General features: G+C 35.8%; 1 protein-coding gene across 1 annotated transcript; it reads left to right on the top strand.

The window, feature by feature from the left end:
- Nucleotide 1: 1 nt before the first annotated feature.
- Nucleotides 2–19,333, top strand: Ttpa (alpha tocopherol transfer protein; the record flags this gene model as incomplete). Its single annotated transcript, XM_015485705.2, has 5 exons — nucleotides 2–82; nucleotides 6,721–6,874; nucleotides 11,793–11,986; nucleotides 14,225–14,335; nucleotides 17,181–19,333. Coding segments are annotated over 5 exons (714 nt in total), but the record flags the coding sequence as incomplete, so codon positions are not given.
- Between the last annotated feature and the right edge of the window lie 3,881 nt (nucleotides 19,334–23,214).

Here is a 23,214-nt window from a genome sequence, read left to right on the forward strand (position 1 = left end):
GTTCGCCCCGCTGCCGCTCACCGATTCCTTTCTACTTCGATTCCTGCGCGCCCGGGATTTTGACCTAGACCTGGCCTGGCGGGTAAGTGCTGCGCTGCGCCTGGCCAGCCGGGCAGGGCGTCTGTGACTTCACCTGGATCCCTGCGGACACTCAGGCTGCCGACAGGACCCACAGGATCCTAACGCACCAAGCGTGGGCGCTCCCAGCGAGTGTAGATCTTCGAAGAAATCGGGCGCAGGTCCTTCCAGTTCTTTTGGAGTTAGTGCAAAGGGGGAAACTTAAAACATGTTGGAGCCCTCGGGGGTAATGTCTCCAGAGCCCGTAAAGTTTTGGGGGAAACTTTATGCCTTCCTCTCCCCGGGAGAAATCCTGTGATAGGAAAGTAGAAGCAGGTATCTCAGAATTGTCACATCTGAGCAGAAAAACTACGTGTGGCGAGGAAAATGATATTGCCAGTAAAATTGAAGATCCGAAGCCATACCCTAGCAAACTAGTATTATTAATAGTAATATTTAAATGTCAAGACAGTAAAGCAGCCCGGTATATTTTTGAACCCAGGGGAACGACGGGGCGGTTCTTTTATGTTTCCAAGTGTGTTACACCAGTTTGAGAGAAAGGGTGGTGAAAAGACCGAAATCAGAGATGCGACCTTGAATTTGTTACTTGGGGTTCATTGTCCTTTATCTGTTAAATAACGGTGAGAACCCTTATCTTGTTGATTGATTGTGAGGATTGAACATTAATCAGTTAAACGGTTAGAACAGGATGTGCCCAGTACAGTGCCAGGCACATGGTAAGCACTAAGGAATTGGATGGGATCTAGCCCATTTTCTGAGTGCCTTGCTCAATGTCGTTCTGCACATTGGGAACAGGGAAGTCAGTCCTAGAACAGAATTTAAATGTGCCTCATTGAGGTTGTTTTTTTTTTTTCTTTCCCTTGTTTTAAGTAAAAATTTTTTATTGAAAAAAGTAAATAGTGAAAATACTGCAGATAATACAAAATAGCAAAAAGTGCAAAACAAGTTTTTAAAAGTAACTTTCTGAAGGAAAAAATTTCTTTACCCTCAATACCCAGGGACCATGTCTGTCATTTGTCTGTTTACCTTTTCAGCCATGGCCTATATTCACATAAGCAGGTGCATGCGTGTTCTGCCTTTCTTACCTGACTTATCAAGGGAGTCGTCTCATATGACCATGTACACATACATCTTGCTTATTTTGGAGCTGCTGTTATGCCATAGAATGGGTATATTACATATTAACTAGTCCTCTGCTTTCGGATGGGATTTTACCAACTGATGCCAATGCTGCCTTGCACGCTCTTCAGTCTTTCAGTGATTCTCTTTTTTGGACTCTTAACTGTTTGCCTAGAGTACACAAGATGCAATAAGCAAGGTTTCTGTGGTTTCTTCCATCATCAATGGTGCATCTGGTATATCTTCATGCTTCCTCTGGTGCATAAATAGGGACACACCCTTATTGAATAAATTTAGGTGGGGAAATTGCTGGATGGAATAAGAAGTACATTTTTTCAGTCTTGAGGAATATCACAAATGGCTTTCCAGAGGGTTTGCACTAATTTTATCACTTTCATATTACATAGTGAGATTTTGTTTGTTTGTGGTATTGAGGGTTGAACCTAGGACCTCACACATAAAAGCAAGTGCCTTACCACTGAGCGATATTCCCATTCTGTCTTTTAAAAAACTTTATTTTGAGATAGGTCTTGCTGAATTATTGAGGCTGGCCTTGTATTAAAAGACTCTGGAGTACCTGACATTACAGGTGTGTACTTCCATGACTGGCTGAGAAATAGCTTGTCATGGTTATAACAGTATGCATGCACTTTGAGGGTAATTTTTTTCTGTGTGTGTGGTGCTGGGGATTGAACCCAGGGCCTTGTCATGCAAGGCAAGCACTCTACCAACTGAGCTATATCCCCAGCCCTGAGGGTAATCTTTAATATAGCTAACCTTTAAAAATTATTTTTTACTTTAATTGCCTATTTGCCATTTGTTCATTTTTATATCTTACTTATTCATATCTGTATATCAAAGTATCTGTGTATCAAAGAAAATCGTTCTTTGTCCTAGTTTGATGCTTGTCTTTTGACATTACTATGCTCTTTTCTTTCAGAAAGACTTTAATTTTTTTATTGTGATCAAATGTATTGATTGATTGTTTTTTGATTGCTCTTTGTTCTTGCTTTTGATGCTGGCAATTGAACCCAGGTAGGGCCTTGTGAATGCTGAGTACCTGAGAGCTACAACCTCAACCCCCACATTTGGGTTTTAGAAACTCTTCAATCCAGAATTTTCCCAAGAAATGATGGCTTCTCTTTTTTTTTTTTTATGTTGGCGTGGTTGATCTATTGAGATTTATTTTGCTGTTAGGACTAAAGTAAGAATACAGTTTTCTTTATTTTCATGAAGTTCAATGGTTATGCAAGTGTCCTGACATCCTGAGTAACAAGCTAATGTGTACTCAGCAGCAACTGAAAATGAAGATTTAATTTTAGTTCTTGTGAGGAGTGCAGTTTAAATGAGGTATTGAACATATATGTTTGGAGATAATGAATAATAAAATGGTGTGTTGGCTGATTTTTAGTTTTGCTGTTTTTTTAAGAAGTAATGTCTAAGTAGAAAAAGAAGTAAAATTTAACTTCATCCTCTGTGACTTAGATATTCTTCTGTCTTCCTCATTTCACTGAATGGTTTTTATTACACTGTGCCCTTGAAGAACTGGCTAGTAGGACTATGTCCGAATCCACTGGACACTAATCAAGTTTCTGTCTGTGACCTCTTTGTCTTAACTTTTCTGCCAACTGGAAAGGAAAGAGGAAAGAGTAAAAATGTGAAACTGGCTTTTAATTTTCCTTCACAGTGGCAGTTAACTTAACTCAAACTCCATATTCATAATATATAAGCCCTACAGTTTTTGTAGGAAGAAACCTTGAGAAGAGCACTGGTTATGATGAAATTTCTCATTATTCTAGCATTTGTATTTGAAGTTATAATGAATTAATAAGGTCTTGTAATCCTCATAGCTAACTAATATGCTTGTGAAATGCTGGGTACATTTTAAAGAAGCATTTGCATTATTTTTTCATGTTAGAAGAAATTGAGGTGTAAAAAGTAAGTAAATTGTCAAAAATCAATGTACTGATTAAGTGGAGCAGAGATTTGAAGTTGGGTAGAACTCAGGAGGGACTATGCTATCAGATATATGTACTAGCCTTTTTGGTTTAAAACAATGAAGAAGGGCTGGGATTGTGGCTCAGTGATAGAGTACTCGCCTAGCATGTGCGAGGTCCCGGGTTTGATCCTCAACACCACATAAAAATAAATAAAATAAAGATATTGTGTCCAACTACAACTAAAAAATAAATATTGAAAAATATTTTAAAAAACAATGAAAAAAAACTATCCCCAGCTCTCTGTCTTACAAATCCTTATGAATTTTACAATTGAATAGTCCAGTCCTGTCTTTTACAAGTGAATAGTCCAGTTCTATTTTTGATTTCTGTTGTTGTAGTTTGAGTAAAATTTATGCCCTCCAAAACTTGTATTGGAGTTTAAACCCCATTGTGAGGAACTTAATCAGAGTATGGTGTTTGGAGGTGAGGCCTTTGGGAAGTGATTGAGATTCTCTAAGATCATCAGGGGGGTCCCCACAACAGCATACTGATGGCTTAAAAGAAGTGCAGGACAGCCTGCTACTCCAAAGGCCTTGACAGGAGTATCTCAAATTAGAGGCCAACCTTGGCAACTTAGGCAGAACTTGTTGAAAATAAACTAAAAGAAGGATTGGGATGTAGCTTAGAAATCGAATGATCCTGGGAAAAGGAGGAAGAGGAAGAGGAGCAGGAGGAGGAGGAGAGAGGAGGGGAAACCAGTAGCAGCAGCAAGAGAGAGACCACAGTGCACACACTTGCTGTCTCTTGCCATCTGATGTCCTGTGCCACCTTGGGACTCTGTCAGCAAGAAGGTCATGAGAAAATATGGCTTCTAGGACCTTGGGTCAGAACTATGAGCCAATAAACCCCTTCTGTTTATCACTTTACCTAGTCTGTTATTGTTATTACCAACATAAAACTAAGACATGGAATTTTTAAAATCCTTTAGTTATCTTCATAGTTTACCCAAAGATTTTAAAACTTTCAAAATTCCATGGATTCTCCGTGCTAATTTCCCTCTAAATGTAATTTCTGTTTTGAAACTTACCAGATCACGTAATTTTCTTATCCATCTAATGGTCTTAGTTGCCAAGGTTGGCCTTGAACTCGGAATCCTCCTGTCTCAGCCTCTGGAGAGGCCAGGATCTCCCCACTCTGATAAAGCCATTAGTATTCAACCATGGAGGTTCCACTCTGATGACCTTAGTTAATCCAGTAACTTCCCAAAGTTATCTTTCAAGGTAGTTGTAGGAGGACTTGAAATTACTTCATTAGACCTTGTAAGAGTGGCACGAAGACCATTATTTTGTTTGAAAATACATGAAAAATATAAAAGGAATCTTTATGATAAAGTATAGTTAAAACATAACACTGTAAATATTTTTTTCACTTCTATTATTTTATTTATTTATTTTACAAAACATGCATGTTCCAATAATGAATATTCGTTTGCAGCCATATTTTTGTTACTGTGGACATAAGGTAGTTTGAGAACTGCTCAGTAATAGTTCATTTTTGGCATTTATGTAAAATATTTGCACTAATTGGACCAGTGAATTCATTTATCAGTAGAAGAGTAATAATCCAAGGTTTGGATTTCGATGTTCCACTTTGCAAAAGTTAAGTGTCAGAGGAATGAAAGTGATTTGTGCATCTTTACAGAACTTAGTTTTTCAAGTGTGTGGACATGATTTATTCATGCATTGATTCATTCTTTTGTTCAACACATATTTCTATCCCCTGGGAGCCAGCTATCTGCAGAGACCAATATGCTGACTATCCTGCCCCTATTACCTAAAAGGTCCCTTCTAACAAAGCCACAACTTTTATCATTCCTCAGGAAATAAAGGCTTTATTTCTATATAGCTACTAATATTCTGTTTCTAGCATTTTGCTTGAATCAGAATTAAAAGACCTGCTTATATGTCTGAGGAAACTCTCAAAAAGTAATGAGCATTGTAAATTGCTGTTGATACCTCTTCTAATGCTCCTGAGGACAGGAGGAGGAAGGGAAATTCATTTCCTAGAACAGAATGAGCATACCAGAACCTACAATGTGCCTGTTGTTCTTACGACTTTTGGAAACTGATATTTAGGTCACCAATTATTTCTTGGTTGGCACACTGACTGACTTTTTCCCCCCTTACCTCTCTGTTTCATTTAGCTCTCAGCAATGTTCTCTCTTTTAAAGTTAAGAAGAGTTTATTAAATGTGGAGATGAAAAAGAGGGAGAGAGACACAGAGAGAGGGAGACAAGATCAGAGGAGGCAGGCCGGGTGATGCTGATGACTTTGCTCCTCCTCTCTGGCCCAGCCAGCCTCTCTCTCCCCCAGCCATTCCCAGCCAGGGACACTTTCCAGGGCTCACAATTTCTACCTCTACTTCCTGTATTATTTGTAGTTTCTCCTCCAGATCATTACTGCTTTTTGTGATTATGGTTACCATCTTTATTCTAATGCATTTCAAATATAAAATCTGTCTTTTCCTTTTTGCCTTAACTGTGATTCCACATTGCTAATAGGTGTCTTTAAACTGAAAATAAAATACTGTTATTTTAGAAAAATTGAGAAGGATGAAAATCATAAAGATGAAAATTAAAATATAATAATTTTTAAATATATCCTTTACTTTAGTATTCTTTACAGTGCATTTGTTGATTGGCCATCTCTGGTGTTTATTTTGGGGTGGCAGGTGGTGGGGTGGGAAGAATGTCGGATTCCTTAAAAACATGTTTTGCCAAGATTTTTTTAGCCAGGTGTACTGTTCCTTGGGCTCTCTTAATTCAGTTGATTGATCTCTATTCTTCTTCTTTTTTTTTTAATACTAACGGTGGTATTTCAGTTATCTTCTGCTGAGTAATAAAACATCCCAAAACTTCTTGCCTTAAAGCACAACTATTTATTTGTGTTCTCTAGTTTGGGCAGGGCTCAGTGGGGATGCCTCATCTCTGCTGAACATGACACCAGATGGGAACTTGGTTAAGCAAGCCTAACCAGGATGACCTCTCAACCTCCAGGGCTTCTCTCCATGTGAACTGTTTTCAGTCAACAATCTTACATGGTGTCTGAGTCTCAAAAACAAAACAACAACAAATTCAGAAGGTTCCAGGGTGTTTTAAGACCTGGTACAGTGTCATTTCCACCAATTTCTATTGGTCCAAGTAAAGTGTAAGGCCAACTCACACACAGGTGACGGGAATCAAATAGATCCCACTGCCTGCTAGAAGGAATGAATGTATATACCAGGAGGGGAAGACGTGTTGGTAGCTGACTTTAGACACTATCTACTCTAGGTGGCAACTGAAAATTACTAGACTGAAAATTATTTGATGAAAAACTCCTGTTACCTTAGACCCTTGATGATGGGAACTTGGGCTCTATAGATGGATGCTATCATGCTCAGCTAAAAGATACCCCAGATTAAAATCCAGATATACTGGATTTAATGGATGTCTAGGTTCATATAATGTCAAGGTTTTCCTACTGTTATCACAAAATGCTTACCAGGTGTACAATCTGTGGACAGTTTTAATTTTATTTTTCAGTTACTAAAAAACTATTATAAATGGAGAGCAGAATGTCCAGAACTAAGCGCAGATCTTCACCCTGGAAGTATCCTTGGACTTTTGAAGGCTGGCTACCATGGAGTTCTGAGATCCAGGGATCCCACTGGCAGCAAAGTTCTTATTTACAGAATTGGTGAGTCACACACAACTCTTCTTCCCCCCACCTTCCTTCTCCTCCTTCGCCTCCTCTCTCCTCATATTTTTCATTGATTGCTGAATAGAATGTTTTAGTGTCTATGTTTAAAAATTTAGGTTTCAATTTATGTTTTTAGGTTTCAGACCTAAGTCCCTTTAGGTCTTAATATTTACCAAATATAAGAAAATGTTGGCAGTTTTGAGAAAATTAACAGAATTTGGTGAAAATCCTACTTGTACTTTTCCAAACAGTCAACTGTATAAAATAAAAGAAAAATGGGAAGAGCAATAGTGGGAAAAAGTGAAAGTGCTCAAGATAAAGTGTTCAAAAAAATGTTTAGTAGGAAATAAAAAGAAAAAAAAGAATTCTGAACTATAAGATATAAGCCACATGTATTCACAGATTTTGTCTGATATGTTCATTGCTGTGTCTCAAGCACTGAGCATAGGGCCTGGTACCTGGAGAGCGCTCATTAAATATTTGTGGAATGAGTGAGTGAATGACCAGTTCAATAATGCCCAGGGCTGAGAAGCAAGGGACTCATTTCTCTGGATGGAGGAGGGTACAGTAGAGATCAAGAACCCCTGGGAATTGTTGCAGACACTTTATTCCATTAGCACCTTTTTATTTTCATGTTTTCTCTTTTTAATTACTAGGCATTCCTAGTTTTGTGAGTGGGTGCTTTATCCATTCAAGCTGCTACAACAAACTGTCATAGACTATGTGGATTAAAAAATAGCAAGTTATTTCTTACAGTTGTGAAGGCTAAGAAGTCTAAAAGGCATCAGCAGATTTGGTTTGGATGAGACCCTGTTTTCTGGTTCATAGACATTTTTTTCACTCTAACCTCTACATCAGGGGCAAAGGTCTCTCTTGGGCCTCTTTTCATAAGGGCACTAATTCCATTTTTGAAGTCTCTTACCCTCATGGCCTGATCGCTTCCCAAAGACTTCCCCACTAATATCATGACCTTGGGAGTTAGGATTTCAACATATAAATTCTTTGTGGGGGACATAGATATTCAGACTACAGCATTTGGTGACCTACAACTTCTGTTGCCTTTTTAGTTCTGTGTATGATTTTAAAAGCCGGGTGAAAGGGAACTCTATAGCTCAGTTGAAAGGACAAATAAAACCAACTTTTTGTGAACTGCATTTTATGAATTATCGTCTTATAGAAGTTTCATTCTTTTTTCTTTCTTTTTTGAGATGGGGTCTTTCTGGGCTCCCTGGACTAGCCTTGAACCCCAGGGGTTCAATCATCCCCCTGCCTCAGCCTGCCAGAGTAGCTGGGACTAGAGAGGTGTGCTATGATATCCAGCTAACTTTTAAATCTTTAAAGAATTAAACTTTATGTATTTGTATTTTCAGCCCGCTTAGAGATAAGATACTTGCCTATAATGAAAGCTTGGTATCTGGCAAAAGATATTATATTTAATTCTTGAAAGGGTATCAGATGATCTAATAGAATTATTCTGTTTTCTTTTTATTTATTTTTTGTCCCAGCTTGTTTGTCAAAAAAACAACAACAACAACAACAACAAAAAAAACACTGAGTTAATCGTTAAGCCATTATCTATAAAGCAGACATTAAAATGACCTTTCTGTTCTTTCATGTCTCCTCTAGTGCCAGAGGCTATTGAATGATTTGTCAGTCATAAGTTCCTTGAACTCCTCAGGGATAGGGTTGCCAGTGTTCGTGTTTTATTTAGCAAAGAAACCTACATATTATAAGAATATAGGGTGCCCAGTCATATTTGAATTTCAGATAAAGAATATTTTTGAAGTATGCATGGGGCATAGTTGTGCTAAATAATTATATCATATTTATCATAAATTCAGCTTTAACTGTGTGTTCTATATTTTATCTGGCAAATCTATTAAGAGTTCCCAGGAACATAAAACTGAAATTCATAGCAAGGTTTTGGGCTCTGCAGTGCCTGACTGAATTCATTCTCTCTCTCTGTCTCTGTCTCTGTCTCTCTGTCTCTCTCTCTCTCTCTCTCTCTCTCTTGTCCCTACCCCCTCTCTGTTTATGAGCCACCTGGGCAAAATAAAAAGTAAAAATGACATTTTGGTAGTGAGAAAGAAAACATGCTCTTTTGGTCATAAGTACTTCTTAAAGACTAGCCAGCACTATCTCATCAAACTTTCTATGATGATGAAATTATTTTATAGTAGCCACCAGCCACCTGTGGCTACTGAGCACTTGACATTGGCTCAGACTATTAAGTTAGTTGACTCAGAAATTTAGGTCATGAAAATATTTTGATCTGTAAACTTTACTTGGCTCATCACCCAGTGTCTGAAGGAGTTATATTTATTTTTCAAATGCTTACCACGAACCTGAGGGTTTTTAAAAGCAAGAGTAATCCCATTATACCCTCCCAAGACTCCTTCTGATTATCTTTTCTCTTTCTAGATCTTTAGGGCTTTTGTTGCTACTAGATGTTACCAATCAATACTTAAGTCTGTTAAGGTTCAGTCCTCTAAAAATATACAAAAAGTCCTCCTGTATCCCACCCTGCCCAGCCTCTGCCCCAGCCATCTTTCTTCCTAGCTCCCTCTTCTATTCTAAGCCAGACTTGTTAAGCTAGGATGTTCACCATCCACACTTTCCAATCATTCCTTAGCCCATACTGCTCTGGTTTCACTCCCACATCTGCTAAAAAGACATCAGTGACGTTTTCGCCAAATCTCATGGACAGGTTTAGTCTTATTTTACTTGGTTTCCAACACAATGAGACACTTCCTCTTTTTTAAAATATCCTTTTCCCTTGGCCTCTTTGATGCCACATTCTCCCTCAGCCTAATTGGTGGCTCCTGTCTCTTCTTCTTTTTCTCCTTTCTCCTCTTTCTCTTCTCCTTCTCTTTGTTTTCAGAATCCAAGGCCTCACAAATGCCAGGCAAGTACTCTACCAATGAGCCACATGCCCACTTGGCACCTTTTATTGAGATAAAACAGAAGCATTTTGAGCAGAAAAGGTCCATAATTAGGAACATGTCAAACTGATGACTGTGAGTGGGGTGCAGTGGTGCATGCCTGTTTTCCCAGAGGCTCTAGAGGCTAAGGCAGGAGGATCCTGAGTTCAAAGCCAGCCTCAGCAACTTAGCAAGGCTCTAAACAACTTAGCAACACCCTGCCTCGGAAAAACAAAAAAGGGCTGAGGATGTATTCATTGGTTCAACTCCCATGGGTTCAATACTTGGTACCAAAAAAAAAAAAAAAAAAAAAAAAGGAAAGAAAATTGTTACAGTGAGAGATCCAAATGGATACAGCCAGAATAGGGATCTGGTTATATGAACTGGATTCCCAAGGTTCACCTCATTCTTCAAATTCTGAAATCCCTTTTACATTGGCCTTAGCCTCTGCTTTATATGATACTTTATCTCTACCTTAACAGAGAAAAACATGGATGTAAGACAATTAATCCCTCTTTTAGATTGCCATCTAAGTATAAACAACTCCCAGATTTGTATCTTCACCCCCATCTTCTCTTTGGGGATCCAGTTCATGTGACTAGCTCCCTATTCTAGCTGTATACTTTTGGATGTCTCACTATCACCATTTTGACATGTTCCTACTTAGGATCTCTTCCATCCAAAAGGCTTCTCTTTTATCTCAATAAATGGTACCACCATTCTACCCAGTTGCCCATACCAGAAACTTTGCTTTTTGAATGCTTTACCATTACTTCACATTATGAATAATTTTTCATTCATTCTGTTAGGCACTTCATCATTCAGTCTGAAGACTTACATCATTTTTCAGCTATGGAAAAATATTTCTCTATGGTTACTATTCTTTTATTTTATGTTCTTTGTATTTGCTTTCTATATCTCTCATTAGCAGGATATTGAAATTTCTAGGTTTACCTGCATTATCGTTTAACTTTTATTCATACTCATCAACTCTTGACTTGTGTGCCAAATTGAAGAAAACTCCTCAAGTAGATCTGCCAAACCACTATTCACTTACTGGTTCTGTCTGTCATTTGTTCCATCAGATTTCACCTGATTTTAAAAAGTCTTTGCCTGTTCTTAGAATAACAGCTTTCAACATCTTCTCCCTGGCAGTATTATGTTTCTTTGAATATCTCTACCTTTCTTAACCTTACCTCAAGCTTTGTTGCCTTTATCTACTGAGTTCTGAGTTCTGCTCATCTGTTCTTTGCATATACATGTAAAATTTTTGACAGATGCATATCTTTTTTTAAAAAAAAAAATTACCTGCTTGCCAGTCAATTATTGTCATTTCTGCCTGCTGTGGCCTGTCTCAGGGGTGAAAGGGGATGGGTGAGACATATAGACAAGAAATGTCAGTTCCTGTTTTCAACACAGGTTCCCCTTGTTTTCCCTGGGCATGGGCAGTTACCTGGGTGTGCATCTAGCTGGTCATTTCCTCAACACTTCTTTCCCAAGCTCACATTTCCTGCTTAGGCCTGTGGGGACATGCCTCTGCTTTGTGCTGCTTGTCACTGAGAGTTGAGAGGATTAACTTGTCTGTCTGCTCCTCCTGCTTTTCTCATAGCAACCTCTTCAGTTACTATGGGGCCCTACCTGCTCTTCAGAATCCAGGCCCTCGGTTTTCCCTTCTCCAACATCTCCTAGCTTGTAGCATAGCCACAAGCGTTCCCATCTTAAGACACAGCTCTCTCCTGCATGTGAAGTCACCATTGCCTTTGACAGTCAAATCCAGCCTGCAAGAATTCTTTCTTTTTTCCATGCTTTTAAAAATCTTTTCTTTGCCAGGGATTTCAGGAGGGAGGAAGAAACGGATAGATAACCTTGGCCCTTAATTTAACGTTATTCAATATTCATGATCCTTTGTACATAGAATTAGTCTCCCTTTGTAAATCTCTCTGGTTCTTTATACAATGTTGAGATATGATACCCTCTTTTTTTTTTTTTTCCAGCACAATGGGACCCAAAAGTTTTTACAGCTTATGATGTATTTCGTGTAAGTCTAATTACATCTGAGCTTATTGTACAGGAAGTAGAAACACAACGGAATGGAGTCAAGGCTATATTTGATCTGGAAGGTTGGCAATTTTCTCATGCGTTTCAAATTACCCCATCTGTAGCCAAGAAGATTGCTGCTGTACTTACTGTAAGTGAATATTTTAACTCTTAGGTATCATACTTCCAAATGTTAGTTTTAAGTTTTGCTAGAGTATTTAATAGAAGCTTAAATAAAATTTCAAAAATGATACGTATAATTCAATAATGCTAACAGGAAGTGAAATTTATTTATACAAAATATTAAAAAAAACATGAAAATAAATGTTCAAAACCAGTAAACACAGAATTTATACATTTAGATAGTAATGTGGTAAAAATCTTGCTCTAGATTTAAAAGCCGACTGAAAAATGTTTATAACAATTATACAATAAAAGGTCACATAAATCTTGGTGTAGGCATAAATTGATATGACTTTTTTTTTTTAAAGGTTTTAAAAATGGTCATTGTCTTTGACCCAGTAATTCTACTTCTAGGTAAAGAACAATCTTAAATATAGTAAGGGCTTTGTATACCATCATAATATTAGTTTACTGGGGCTGGAGATGTAGCTCAGTGGGAAAGTGCTTGCCTAGTATGTGCGAGGCCCTGGGTTCAATACCCAGCACTGTAAAAAGAAAAAGAATATATATATATATATATATAGAGAGAGAGAGATAGAGAGAGTGAGATAGAGAGAGAGAGAGAGAGAGAGAGAGAGAGAGAGAGAGAGAGTTAAGTTTATGATGTGACAGGTACTTTGCTAAGTGTTTCATATGCACTACCACATAATGCACATGCTGGGCCTATGACATCAAATCATTATTTTCTCCATTTTACATATTAATAAACTCGGTTAAAGAAGTGGCATAGCAATGCCCAGGTACACAGTTTGTCAGCAGTGAAGTAAAGTAAGCTTTATTCAGTCCTGGTAATCTGTATGTACAGGTCATGTTTGTAACCACTACTTCTCCTCCTATCTAGAAAGATAGTTACTGCAGCACCATTTTTTTTTTTTTTTGATAGTACTAGGAATTGAACTCAGGGGCACTTTACCACTAAGCTACATCCCCAGCCCTTTAGTTTTTATTTTTAATTTGAGACAGGGTCTCACTAAGTTGCCTTGAGAATGGCCTTGAACTTGTGATCCTCCTGCTTCAGTCTTACGAGGAGTTGGGATAACGGCATGCACTACCACAGTATCATTTTTTTTTTTTTTAGAGAGAGAGAGAGAATTTTTTAATATTTATTTTTTAGTTTTCGGTGGACACACATCTTTATTTTATTTTTATGTGGTGCTGAGGATTGAACCCAGCTCCCCGTGCATGCCAGACAAGCACGCTACCGCTTGAGCCACATCCCCAGCCTTTTAATAGTATCATTTTTAATAGAATTTTTTTTTAATATTTACTTTTTAGGTGTAGATGGACACAACACAATGCCTTTATTTTTATGTGGTGCTGAGAATCAAACTGTGCTGAGCCACAATCCCAGCCCAGAAGAAAATTTTTTATTTTTTAAAAATTATTTGTCCAGAAATAAGAAAATGGTCACTTAAATGGTGGTATATCCATTTGATGGATCATTATAACAGTATTAAAATGCATAATGACCACATAAAAAATATATTATAACAATGAAACATAACAGTATACAAATTATTTAGGGAGCCTATTAGCAATTATATTTAAAGTAAAATTATACATATAAAAAGAGCCTGGAAGAAAAAAAACAAATTAATAACACGTCTCTAAAAGCTAGACATGAAAAAGAGCTTTGCATTAAAAAAGAAGAAAAGAAAGAAGAAAGGTCTGTGTATTGACCATATAACTTTTAGATAGGGAAACTATTGATAAGTTTTTTTTCTTTCAACTCTTAACTTTTTAAACCTTCTAAATAAGCCTATATTACTTTGATGCTAAAGATATATACCAGTACCTAAAGTGTGTGTTATGTTTTTTCAATTTTTATGAACTTTTGATTACTTACCTCTCAAAAAAATGTTGGCAAAAAAGTTAAATTATATTTGTCCAAATTAGTCATTGGTTCCCTAATAAAATGTGATGGGGAGAAGGGATTTCTAGTGAAAAAGTGTTAAGTATTTTATAGGAGAACTATTAAATATTATAATACTTTGCCTATGCTTGTTTAAGATTTTTCTTAATCTAGTGAGAGTGAAGTATCAATTAGACTTTTGTGTTGCTGGAATAAATAATTTTGGAAACAAAATAACACAATAAGTACTGTTGTAAATTTGGAAAGTGTTTAAGGAAGAGGCTTGTTTTAGGAACATAATTGCAACACTAATTTGTGTTTCATTAAGATGATTTTTTTCTTTATTTTCCGAAGGACTCCTTTCCATTGAAAGTTCGTGGCATCCATTTGATAAATGAGCCAGTAATTTTTCATGCTGTCTTTTCCATGATTAAACCATTCCTGACTGAAAAGATTAAGGAGCGAGTGAGTAAAACACATTCAAGTTACTATTTTTCTACATCAAATATTCCAACCTTTTTCATTTAAGGATCGCTTTATTATCTCCCCCCATATCCACCCACCCTCTCCATTAGTTCAATATTTTGAATATTTATTTATCAAACCAACTATTTTTGTAAATTAAAAGGATATTAGTTACAAGGCCTTGGGAAAACTGGGTCACTCATACATCCCTGGTTGGATTGCACAATTGTATATTCCCTGTAGAGGGCAGTGTGTCTGCAGTTATCTAAATCACAACCATAGCACTTTTGGGAATTTATCCTACAGATATGTCTGTACGTAAACAAAATTCTATAGAAATATTCATTGCAGGAAAACGTTGAAAACTACCAAGTATTCAACATCAGGAAAGTGAGTTTTAAAAAAGCTATGATACATTCACACAAAGGAATGCAACAAGTTTTGCAGGATGTATTGTAAAGTGAAATGCACAAAATGAAAAAAAGGGTTGATGATATGCAATCTTTTTTTTTTTAATAAAAGGGGGAGAATAAGAATAGGTCCTTATTTTTGTATAAAATTATACTAAAAAGATATATAAGAAAATAAGTTCTCGCCTGCATTAAATAGAATAGAGGTGTAGTAGCCAAGCATAGATGAGGATAGGGTTGATAGCAAGACATCTCACTGTGTATCTTGTTTTGATTTCTAACCATGTTAGTGTGATATTTATGCTAATCAAAAATGCATATTTTTCTTCCTTAATTTTATTTGTTTGGATTGAATCCAGGACCTTGTGCATGTTATCACTCAGTTACATCCCTGCGCTAAAATTGGTATTTTTCTTAATTAAAAATGTGTAACTGAAAACCACAGTGCCTGACATATAGGACTTAATGTTATGTGAATTAAAGCAAAAAATGTGATTTTTTTTACCATATCCTACAGAGCTTTATCTCAGATGGATATCTAATACTTTTTAGAATTTTTGAAAGGTTGAAAATGGAATCTGAGTTCTCAAGAAAAGCAACCACTCTTCTACATTAATCTGTAGAGAATTCTGAGATATTTGATTTAGGGTATTGCTATGTTGCCCAGGTTGGTCTTCAATTTTTGTGCTCAAGTTATCTTCCTACCTGAGTTTCCAGAGTAGCCCCAATTACAGGTCCCATCATGCCACTGTGTGTGACCACCAAGTATTTTTAAAGTCTTAGACAAATTAAATCTCAAATTATTTAAATATAATGTGACACCATGGATTATCATGCTATGTTTGAATTTTAGAAACTATATTCTTTCATTTTAAGGAAATGTAACATTTTGTACTTGAACAGAAAACTATGACCATAGAGCTTATTTATCTGGTGGGTATTTGTATTTTTCTTCAAGAACCACCCCTCAATGATCTGCTTTAGTGATGATAGCTACTTTTCATTCTAGTGTTTTCATTTTTAAAATTTTATTTATTTATTTTTGGTACCAAGGATCGAACTCAGGGGCACTTATCCACTGAGCCCCATCCCTAGCCCTTTTTGTACTTTATTTAGAGACAGGGTCTCACTGAATTGCTTAGGGCCTTGCTAAGTTGCTGAGGCTGGCTTTGAACTCATGATTCTCCTGCCTCAGCCTCCAGAGCCACTGGGATTACAGGTGTGCCCCTTGATGCCGGGTTCATTCTAGTATTTTTATAAAAGCCAATTTTGTTGTTTCTTCCTTTTTTTTTTTCTTTCCAATGTAGCTTGATAACAGCTAACCACCTCTCTTTAACTTTTAAAGATCTAAAAATAAATATTTCTATTTTAGTTTATATCCTGAGCAAGTACAAGCAAAAATGTAAAAAAAAAAAAATGGACTTAATTTAAAGAAGAATGTATGTACACAAAAGAAAGAAAAAATTTAAAAATTGAGAAGCTAAGGGAAGCGGTGAAAGTTAACATGAAGAAACTTGCCAAAATAGGGGAGAAAACAAATCTACTTTTTTCCCTTTCAGTTTTTCAGCAATACTCCACTTTTCATATTTCTCCTTTCCTGATATGACAGAATTTCTCCTCAGTTAACTGATAGTATTTTTAAAATTTCAGAGAAAATCAAGAATTGAGGTTGTGTGGCTCCTCAGTGTAGGATTCTCGTTTCATTCATTGGTCCTCATATCCTGGTGCTTATTAAATGGTTGTTGAATGCACAGATAAACATTTTGCCTTAATAGGAGAAAATTTATTTATTTATTTTAGCAACATGTATTCTTAGTTTCTACAGGTTTATCTTAACTTCAGGCCATTCGATGATCAATTTTTAAAAAAAAATTTTTTTCTTTTAGTATTTTTTTAGTTGTCAATAGACCTTTATTTCGTTTATTTATATGCAGTGCTGAGAATCAAATCCAGGGCCTCACATGTGCTAGACAAGCACTCTACCACTGAGCCATAACCTCAGCCCTGGATGATCAACTTTTAAAGTTTAAAATATTTGAAAATCAAAGGTTCTCAACAATCATAATTTCCTACTTTTGAACTAGCCAAGAGTATCACATTGACGATACCATATGAATCATTCTTCATGAACCTAACTGTGGGCTCAGAAGTATGCTTCTATTTGAATTAATACCAAGTAGGACATTTTTGTTATCTTCTGAGGTTAAGAGAATGCACGTCTAAGAAAGTAATACAATTATTAGATTTACAGCACCATAATCTAAACATAAATAAAATTCTTAGATTCACAAGCAAAATAATAGAAATAGTACATACCCTACTACTTTGGAAGTTATTAGAGTGTCTCATTTTATGAGGTTAATTTTGCCCCTGGAATTGCATCTAATTAGTGAGAGGCAGAGGGGACACCTTCTAAAACATTTTGACTATTTCAGATTCACATGCATGGGAACAATTACAAACAAAGCCTACTTCAGTGTTTTCCTGACATTCTTCCTCTGGAATATGGTGGTGAAGAACTCTCCATGGAGGACATTTGTCAAGAGTGGACAAATTTTATAATGAAGTCTGAAGATTACCTCAGCAGCATTTCTGAGACCATTCAATGAGAAGAAGCTATTTCATATGAGTGGCTTCCTCATAAAAATATGTGAGAGAGATCCTATCTGATTACATAATGAAAGAAAAAGAACAAATCTTTTAAACTAATTCATGCTTGTCTTATCTTTAAAAATGTTAAAATCTCTTATATGAGCAATATGGGCATGTGGGAGGCTTTTTTACTTTTTAAATGTATTTTTTTTTAAAAAAACTTTGAAGTAATTAAATGTTGGTATATTTGAAAGGCACAGAAGAGATTGCTGATTCTTACACATTTCTCAAGTGACTGTTCATATGTATTTTTGTATGTTTCTGGAAAGTTTAATTTTAAACAAATTTTCTGATTACATTTGTTTGGTACTAGATTTATAAATAGTCCAGTGAAAAGAAATACTATACAAATCAACTAATGGTGGAAACCTATTAACACTAATTTTTGGTGCCCGATTAAATTATAATTCAGAATAAAATCTCAATACAGCTTTATGGCTATTTCTATGGGCCATCTGATGGCTCATCTCAGGGAAATTCTATTTAGCATATTTGCACATTAGAAACTTTTGACTGAAGAATTTTTATGCCATATTATTCTATTTAGCATCTATAGGTCTCCAGGAAATTACTGATATTGATATAATTGAAACATATTTATAAAATATTTCAGGCACAGTTGGCTTTCAATTTATTCTCAAATAAATTAAAAAATATAATTTTGACTTCTGTTCATGGTTATTCTTATCATGACTACACAGATATTTGGAGAGTGAGTAATGCTTAATTGTCTTTTATAGGAACAATTTCTAGTTGAATAATCAATAGAACTACACAAAGAAAAGGAAGTGTTTATATTTTAAAAATCATTATCAATTACATATAGTATTTTTCAGGTTATTCATAAAACAATTTAGATTTACTATTATATCAATATATTCTAAATCTCATAATTTATATTTACTTAAAAAATTTGTAGTTGGGATGTGCTGTTTATATTCTAGTTTATGTCAAAGAGTATTTTAGTTATCAATAAAGATATAATCTTATCCCTCATATTCAACATAGCTTTTATGTCATAACTTTTATACTTAGTATTTTGAAATTAATTTTATTCAAAACTTAAAAATGAAAGAATATATGCACAAAATTTGTTGAGCATTTTTGTTCAGATAGTTGGGTTTCAACCTTAATCATACAATAGTATCTTTGTGCAAAGATATTTTTCTTTGTGCAAAGGTGTTTTTCTTTATAAGAAAATTAGTCTAATCAGATGAGCTGATACTTATGTTCTCTTATATGTATCTATGATAAACCTGATAGTAACTGCAGATGTTCTTTAGAGAACGTGTTTGATTTTAATTTAGCATCAGGAAATTAACACTACATCATTATATTTTTATAAAAAAATTAGATCCTGCCTGTTTTCTTAAAAAAATGTAAAGTGTTCTTTGTAAAATTATGTAACTCAAAATTATATAATTAAAAATAATAATATAAAAACATCACTTAAAAGAATAAATAATAGAAGTAACAGACATCTGTAGCTTATACAACTGTTATTCCTAGAAGATTTATATCACAGGTTCCACTGCCTTTACTTTTGGCTATTTAAAACACTTTCATATGACTGTGAAGGAATGAGTAGTTTAGCACACGAACAAAGAACCTAAAAATGTCTTTTAAATGTGATTCATCAGTGATATACTCAATAGTAAATAAAAATAATTGATATTGGTACATTTTAAGATGGGTCTTTGAAATGTTTATAAAATGAAGCAATATTCTGAAGAACATTGAAGAACAATGTGAAATGAGCAGAGCATATTATAAGGTGCCAAGGTAAATTACTGTGTGATGATTTACTGTGTTACTTTACTGTGATTGTACCAGAAGTGCCTTTAAAAAGGTCAACTCCATATGTGCTTATTGTATTACTGAACTGCACAATAATTTATTTAATATTATTCAAAAAATTAAACATCTTTCACATAAACCATGGTATGTAGAGTCTTTTTTTTCCATTTTAAAATACAAACATAGGGCATTTTTTTTGAGCTGCTTTTTCTTTCACAAAATTTTAAGAAAAACTACCTCCAGTTGTCCAGTATTTAAATGTCAGTTTTTCTGATACCTAATTAAGTTTTAATTGCAGGCTGATTTTTCCTGCTGCGTGATCTTCCCATAATATCTTTTGATATAAATAAGGACCAATTTCATAAAGCTAAGCCATGAACATTTAAGAAGTTAAAACTCAAAGCAAAAAAACTAAAAACAAATGAATTAAAAGTCCCCCCACTAGCAGAATAGACATTATGATTGATGTATGTACATTCCATGTATGTATTATATGTCAAAATACATTCTGCTGTCATGTATGACTAAAAAAAATAAAAATAAATTGTATGGTAAAAATAAATAAATAAATAAATAAAAATTCTAAAAAAAAAGCAGGCAAGTTACTTGAAAGGCCACTTTTAAAAAATCTAAGTATTCAATAATCATAAAAACGCAAAATTTTTAGAAATTAGATGATGTGAAATAATATCACATCATATACACAAATTAAATAGTATTGATGAACATGTTGAATAAATACATTCTCATAAACAGAAATAAATAAATAAATAAATAAATAAATAAATAAAAGTCCCCCCACTCAAGAAAGGTTTTGACTTATTAAGTACGCATGGCTTAACTTTATGAAATTAATTAGTAGTTCTTTATGTACAGCACAAGGCATTATGGGAAGACTAAGCAGCAGGAAAAACCAGCCTGCAATTACCTAAGTCACTTAATCAGGTAATTTGATTTCTTCAATAGACTATATTTTCAGAGCAGTTTCAGGTTCACAACAAAATCAAGCACAAGGTAGAAGATAGACAATTTAGGATTGGAGATGAGGGTGGGTGGTAGAGCAATCGACTAGCATGCAGGAGTCTTTGAGTTCAATACCCAACACTTGGGGGGGATTATTTAATTTCAATTTTTATTTATTTGTTTGTTTGTTTGTTTGTTTATTTATTTATGGTACTGAGGATTGAACCCAGGGCTTCACACATGCTAGGCAAGCATTTTACCACAGAGCTATTTCCCCAGCCCAGATAATTTAATTTTGAAACAATCTGCTATATAGCCTAGATAATGATTTTATTTGTCAAGCCAGATTTTTATTACAGAAATAGCATTAAAATTCTATTGGAAATATTCTTTTCCACTCACCTAAATTAAGACTTTAGATTTAAAATATCTGGATATATATAAAAAGCTCAGACAACAAAGATGCTTAAAATCCTCCTTCCAGGCCCTATATGATGAATTTTGCCATACTTAGGTGGTCCAGTAGAACTATAAGTTACAAAAGTGGATCTAGAAATGAAGGCCATAAAATTAAGTTTTCCAGGGACACACTGCCACTAATTTTCTAATTAGCAAGGACATATAACATCCTCCCCCCACTCCCACGATGATTTGCACTTGATGATTGCTTTCTTCTTATCTTCCGAGTCAAGAATATTAATTTATTATATATCTACTTTTGATAATACTGTACCTTGAATTAAGTGATAGAATGAATAGAAAAATCAACCAGATGCTACAGAGGAGAGAGAAAATATATCCAAAATAGCCAAATCAAGTGCAGCATAGCATGATGTAGAGACCATCAAAGTAATTCCAATGAAGCGTTTTGGGAGAATGATTGCTACCTGTTGTAATTGAGGATTTGTAAAGGAGGTACTATTTGAAGCAGTCTGTAAGTAGAATTAACTTTCCTATGCAGGGATGAGACAGGAAGGAAGGGTATTTCAAGAAAAGAAGTAGCACGAACAAAGATTTAGAGATGAGAAAAAATAAAAGATGTTTGAGAAATTGTAAAAACCTGCATTATTGGAAGGAAGAGCTTGGTTCAGGAAGAGTGGGTCATTTGCCCAGAAAAATCCATGTTATATTATAGCAGGTCTTTAACACCAGCTGAAGGGCACTAAAAGGTAAGTATTACTTATTTTGTGCAAGGCACCATATTAGATTCACATAATTGCATATTTGATTTTCAAAAAATAGTGGTAAGTGGCATTATAATCATTTTATATTCTTTGCTCAGAATCACAGAGAGTAAATGACAGAATCAGACTAAACTTGGCTCATTTATCAAGATGAGCTGTGCACTGCACACCAACACAATGCTCCTATTAGAACGCATTCTGCAGGCCATGGGAATGATGACCCCAGATTTTATCAATGTCTGAACCTGATCCATTTCTAATCTCCTCTCACGCAATCTACAGCAATAGCTTCCTCTTGGACTGCAGCCTTCCCATTGTTCCTTCTTTTCTCCACCTCTTCCCCACTGCCAGAATCATCTTATGGCAAGATTCCCTTTTCTAATTTTCAAGATGGTAGTACTGCACCCAGGGTAAATTATAAATTGGCACCCAAGACCTTTCATACCCAGGCCCAACCTGTTTTTCCATCCTCACATGGCAGGACTCCTGATGCCACCTTTACTCCAAGGCACATCCGCCTTTTGAAAGTATCTTCCTTTCCACACAAGACATAGAAGACAGAAAGGGGTGATGGATAGTTTATGCTATGAACCTTGGCTCTTAATGTTTCCTCTGCTCAAAGTCTTGTCTTTGCTTATTGTTGGTCCTTCCCAATTGTCACCTCAGTAGAGCCTTTTCTATCCCTCCCCAGTAAGAATTTTTTGCTCCCTTTTGTGTGTTCCCTGTCTGGATTGATAGCTGTTTACCTGCTGACCTTCCTGACCTCTTCCCTCTACTTTTTCATTGTCATGTTAGATGTTAGCTGTCAAAGTTTTTACTTATTGGGCTTTACTCTGTATTTATTGTGTACTGGGGATTGAAGCCAGGGGTACAGTCTGGCCTCTATGAAGTTGTTCAGGAGAATCATTATAAAATTAAAAACAAAACAAAACTTGTACAGCTTCCTCTCCACTTAATAAAACAATAACAACAAGTTCTCTATTGTTGTCAAGCTCTTTCGGTAGGTTTCCCACAGCTCTATTGTGTATCATGTTGATAGTGGTTTGGAAATCAGGATCAGGTCCTCACTCCCCAGCTGTTGAAGATTAAACACCAAGAAATACTGAGGCAAGCTTAGAAGGCAAATTTTATTTAAGAAAGAGACAGAACACAGAGAGCAGACTTTTCTGCAGAGAAGTTTGGGCCCAGAGTTGGGTGCTCAGGGGAATGGATGTGTCTTGCCTATTAACAGATCTTAGATTTCTTCTCCCTGTCCCTACTCCATAAGTGCCCAAGGGCAGGAAAAGAGCAGCCCAAGGGGTAATCATTAGCAATACCTTGTGTTGGGAGGAGATAATCCCCAGAGGTGTTAGCAATTGGTTGAGCTGTGAAAGTGCTGGATGGAGGTATAAAGGACCCATTTCCTTTTCTTTGATAATCAGACCTGGTCATTCACTATCTACCTGTCCTTTACCCCAATCTCCTCTCTTTCTCAGATTACCATGCAGCACCTGGGGAGATGTTGGGATCCGGAATGGGGAGTGGTCCTGCATAACCCATGTTATACTCTACTTTTCTTCTCTACTGTTGAATCTCATTCACTTGTGACTCAGGCTGGCCTCCTCTGAGGAACTTCATCTTGCCAGTCACCTCCAGAACTGTTGGATGCCCAATATTACCTGAATCCAGTAGGTAGGTGACCTTATCCCTAGCTCAATGATGATTGTCCACACTCAATATTTACTCCAAACTCTTGCCCACAGGGACATGACATCTCTACACACAAAATGCAATGAACTGGGCTGGGAGTGTTCAGTGGTAGAACATGTTCCTAGCATGTGATAGTTGTGGGGGGACTGAGTTTTTATGTCAGTACTGGGGGGGGGGGAAGGGG

The sequence above is a fragment of the Marmota marmota genome, unplaced genomic scaffold, assembly GCF_001458135.2.
Source record: "Marmota marmota marmota unplaced genomic scaffold, marMar, whole genome shotgun sequence".
Classification (NCBI taxonomy): domain Eukaryota; kingdom Metazoa; phylum Chordata; class Mammalia; order Rodentia; family Sciuridae; genus Marmota; species Marmota marmota.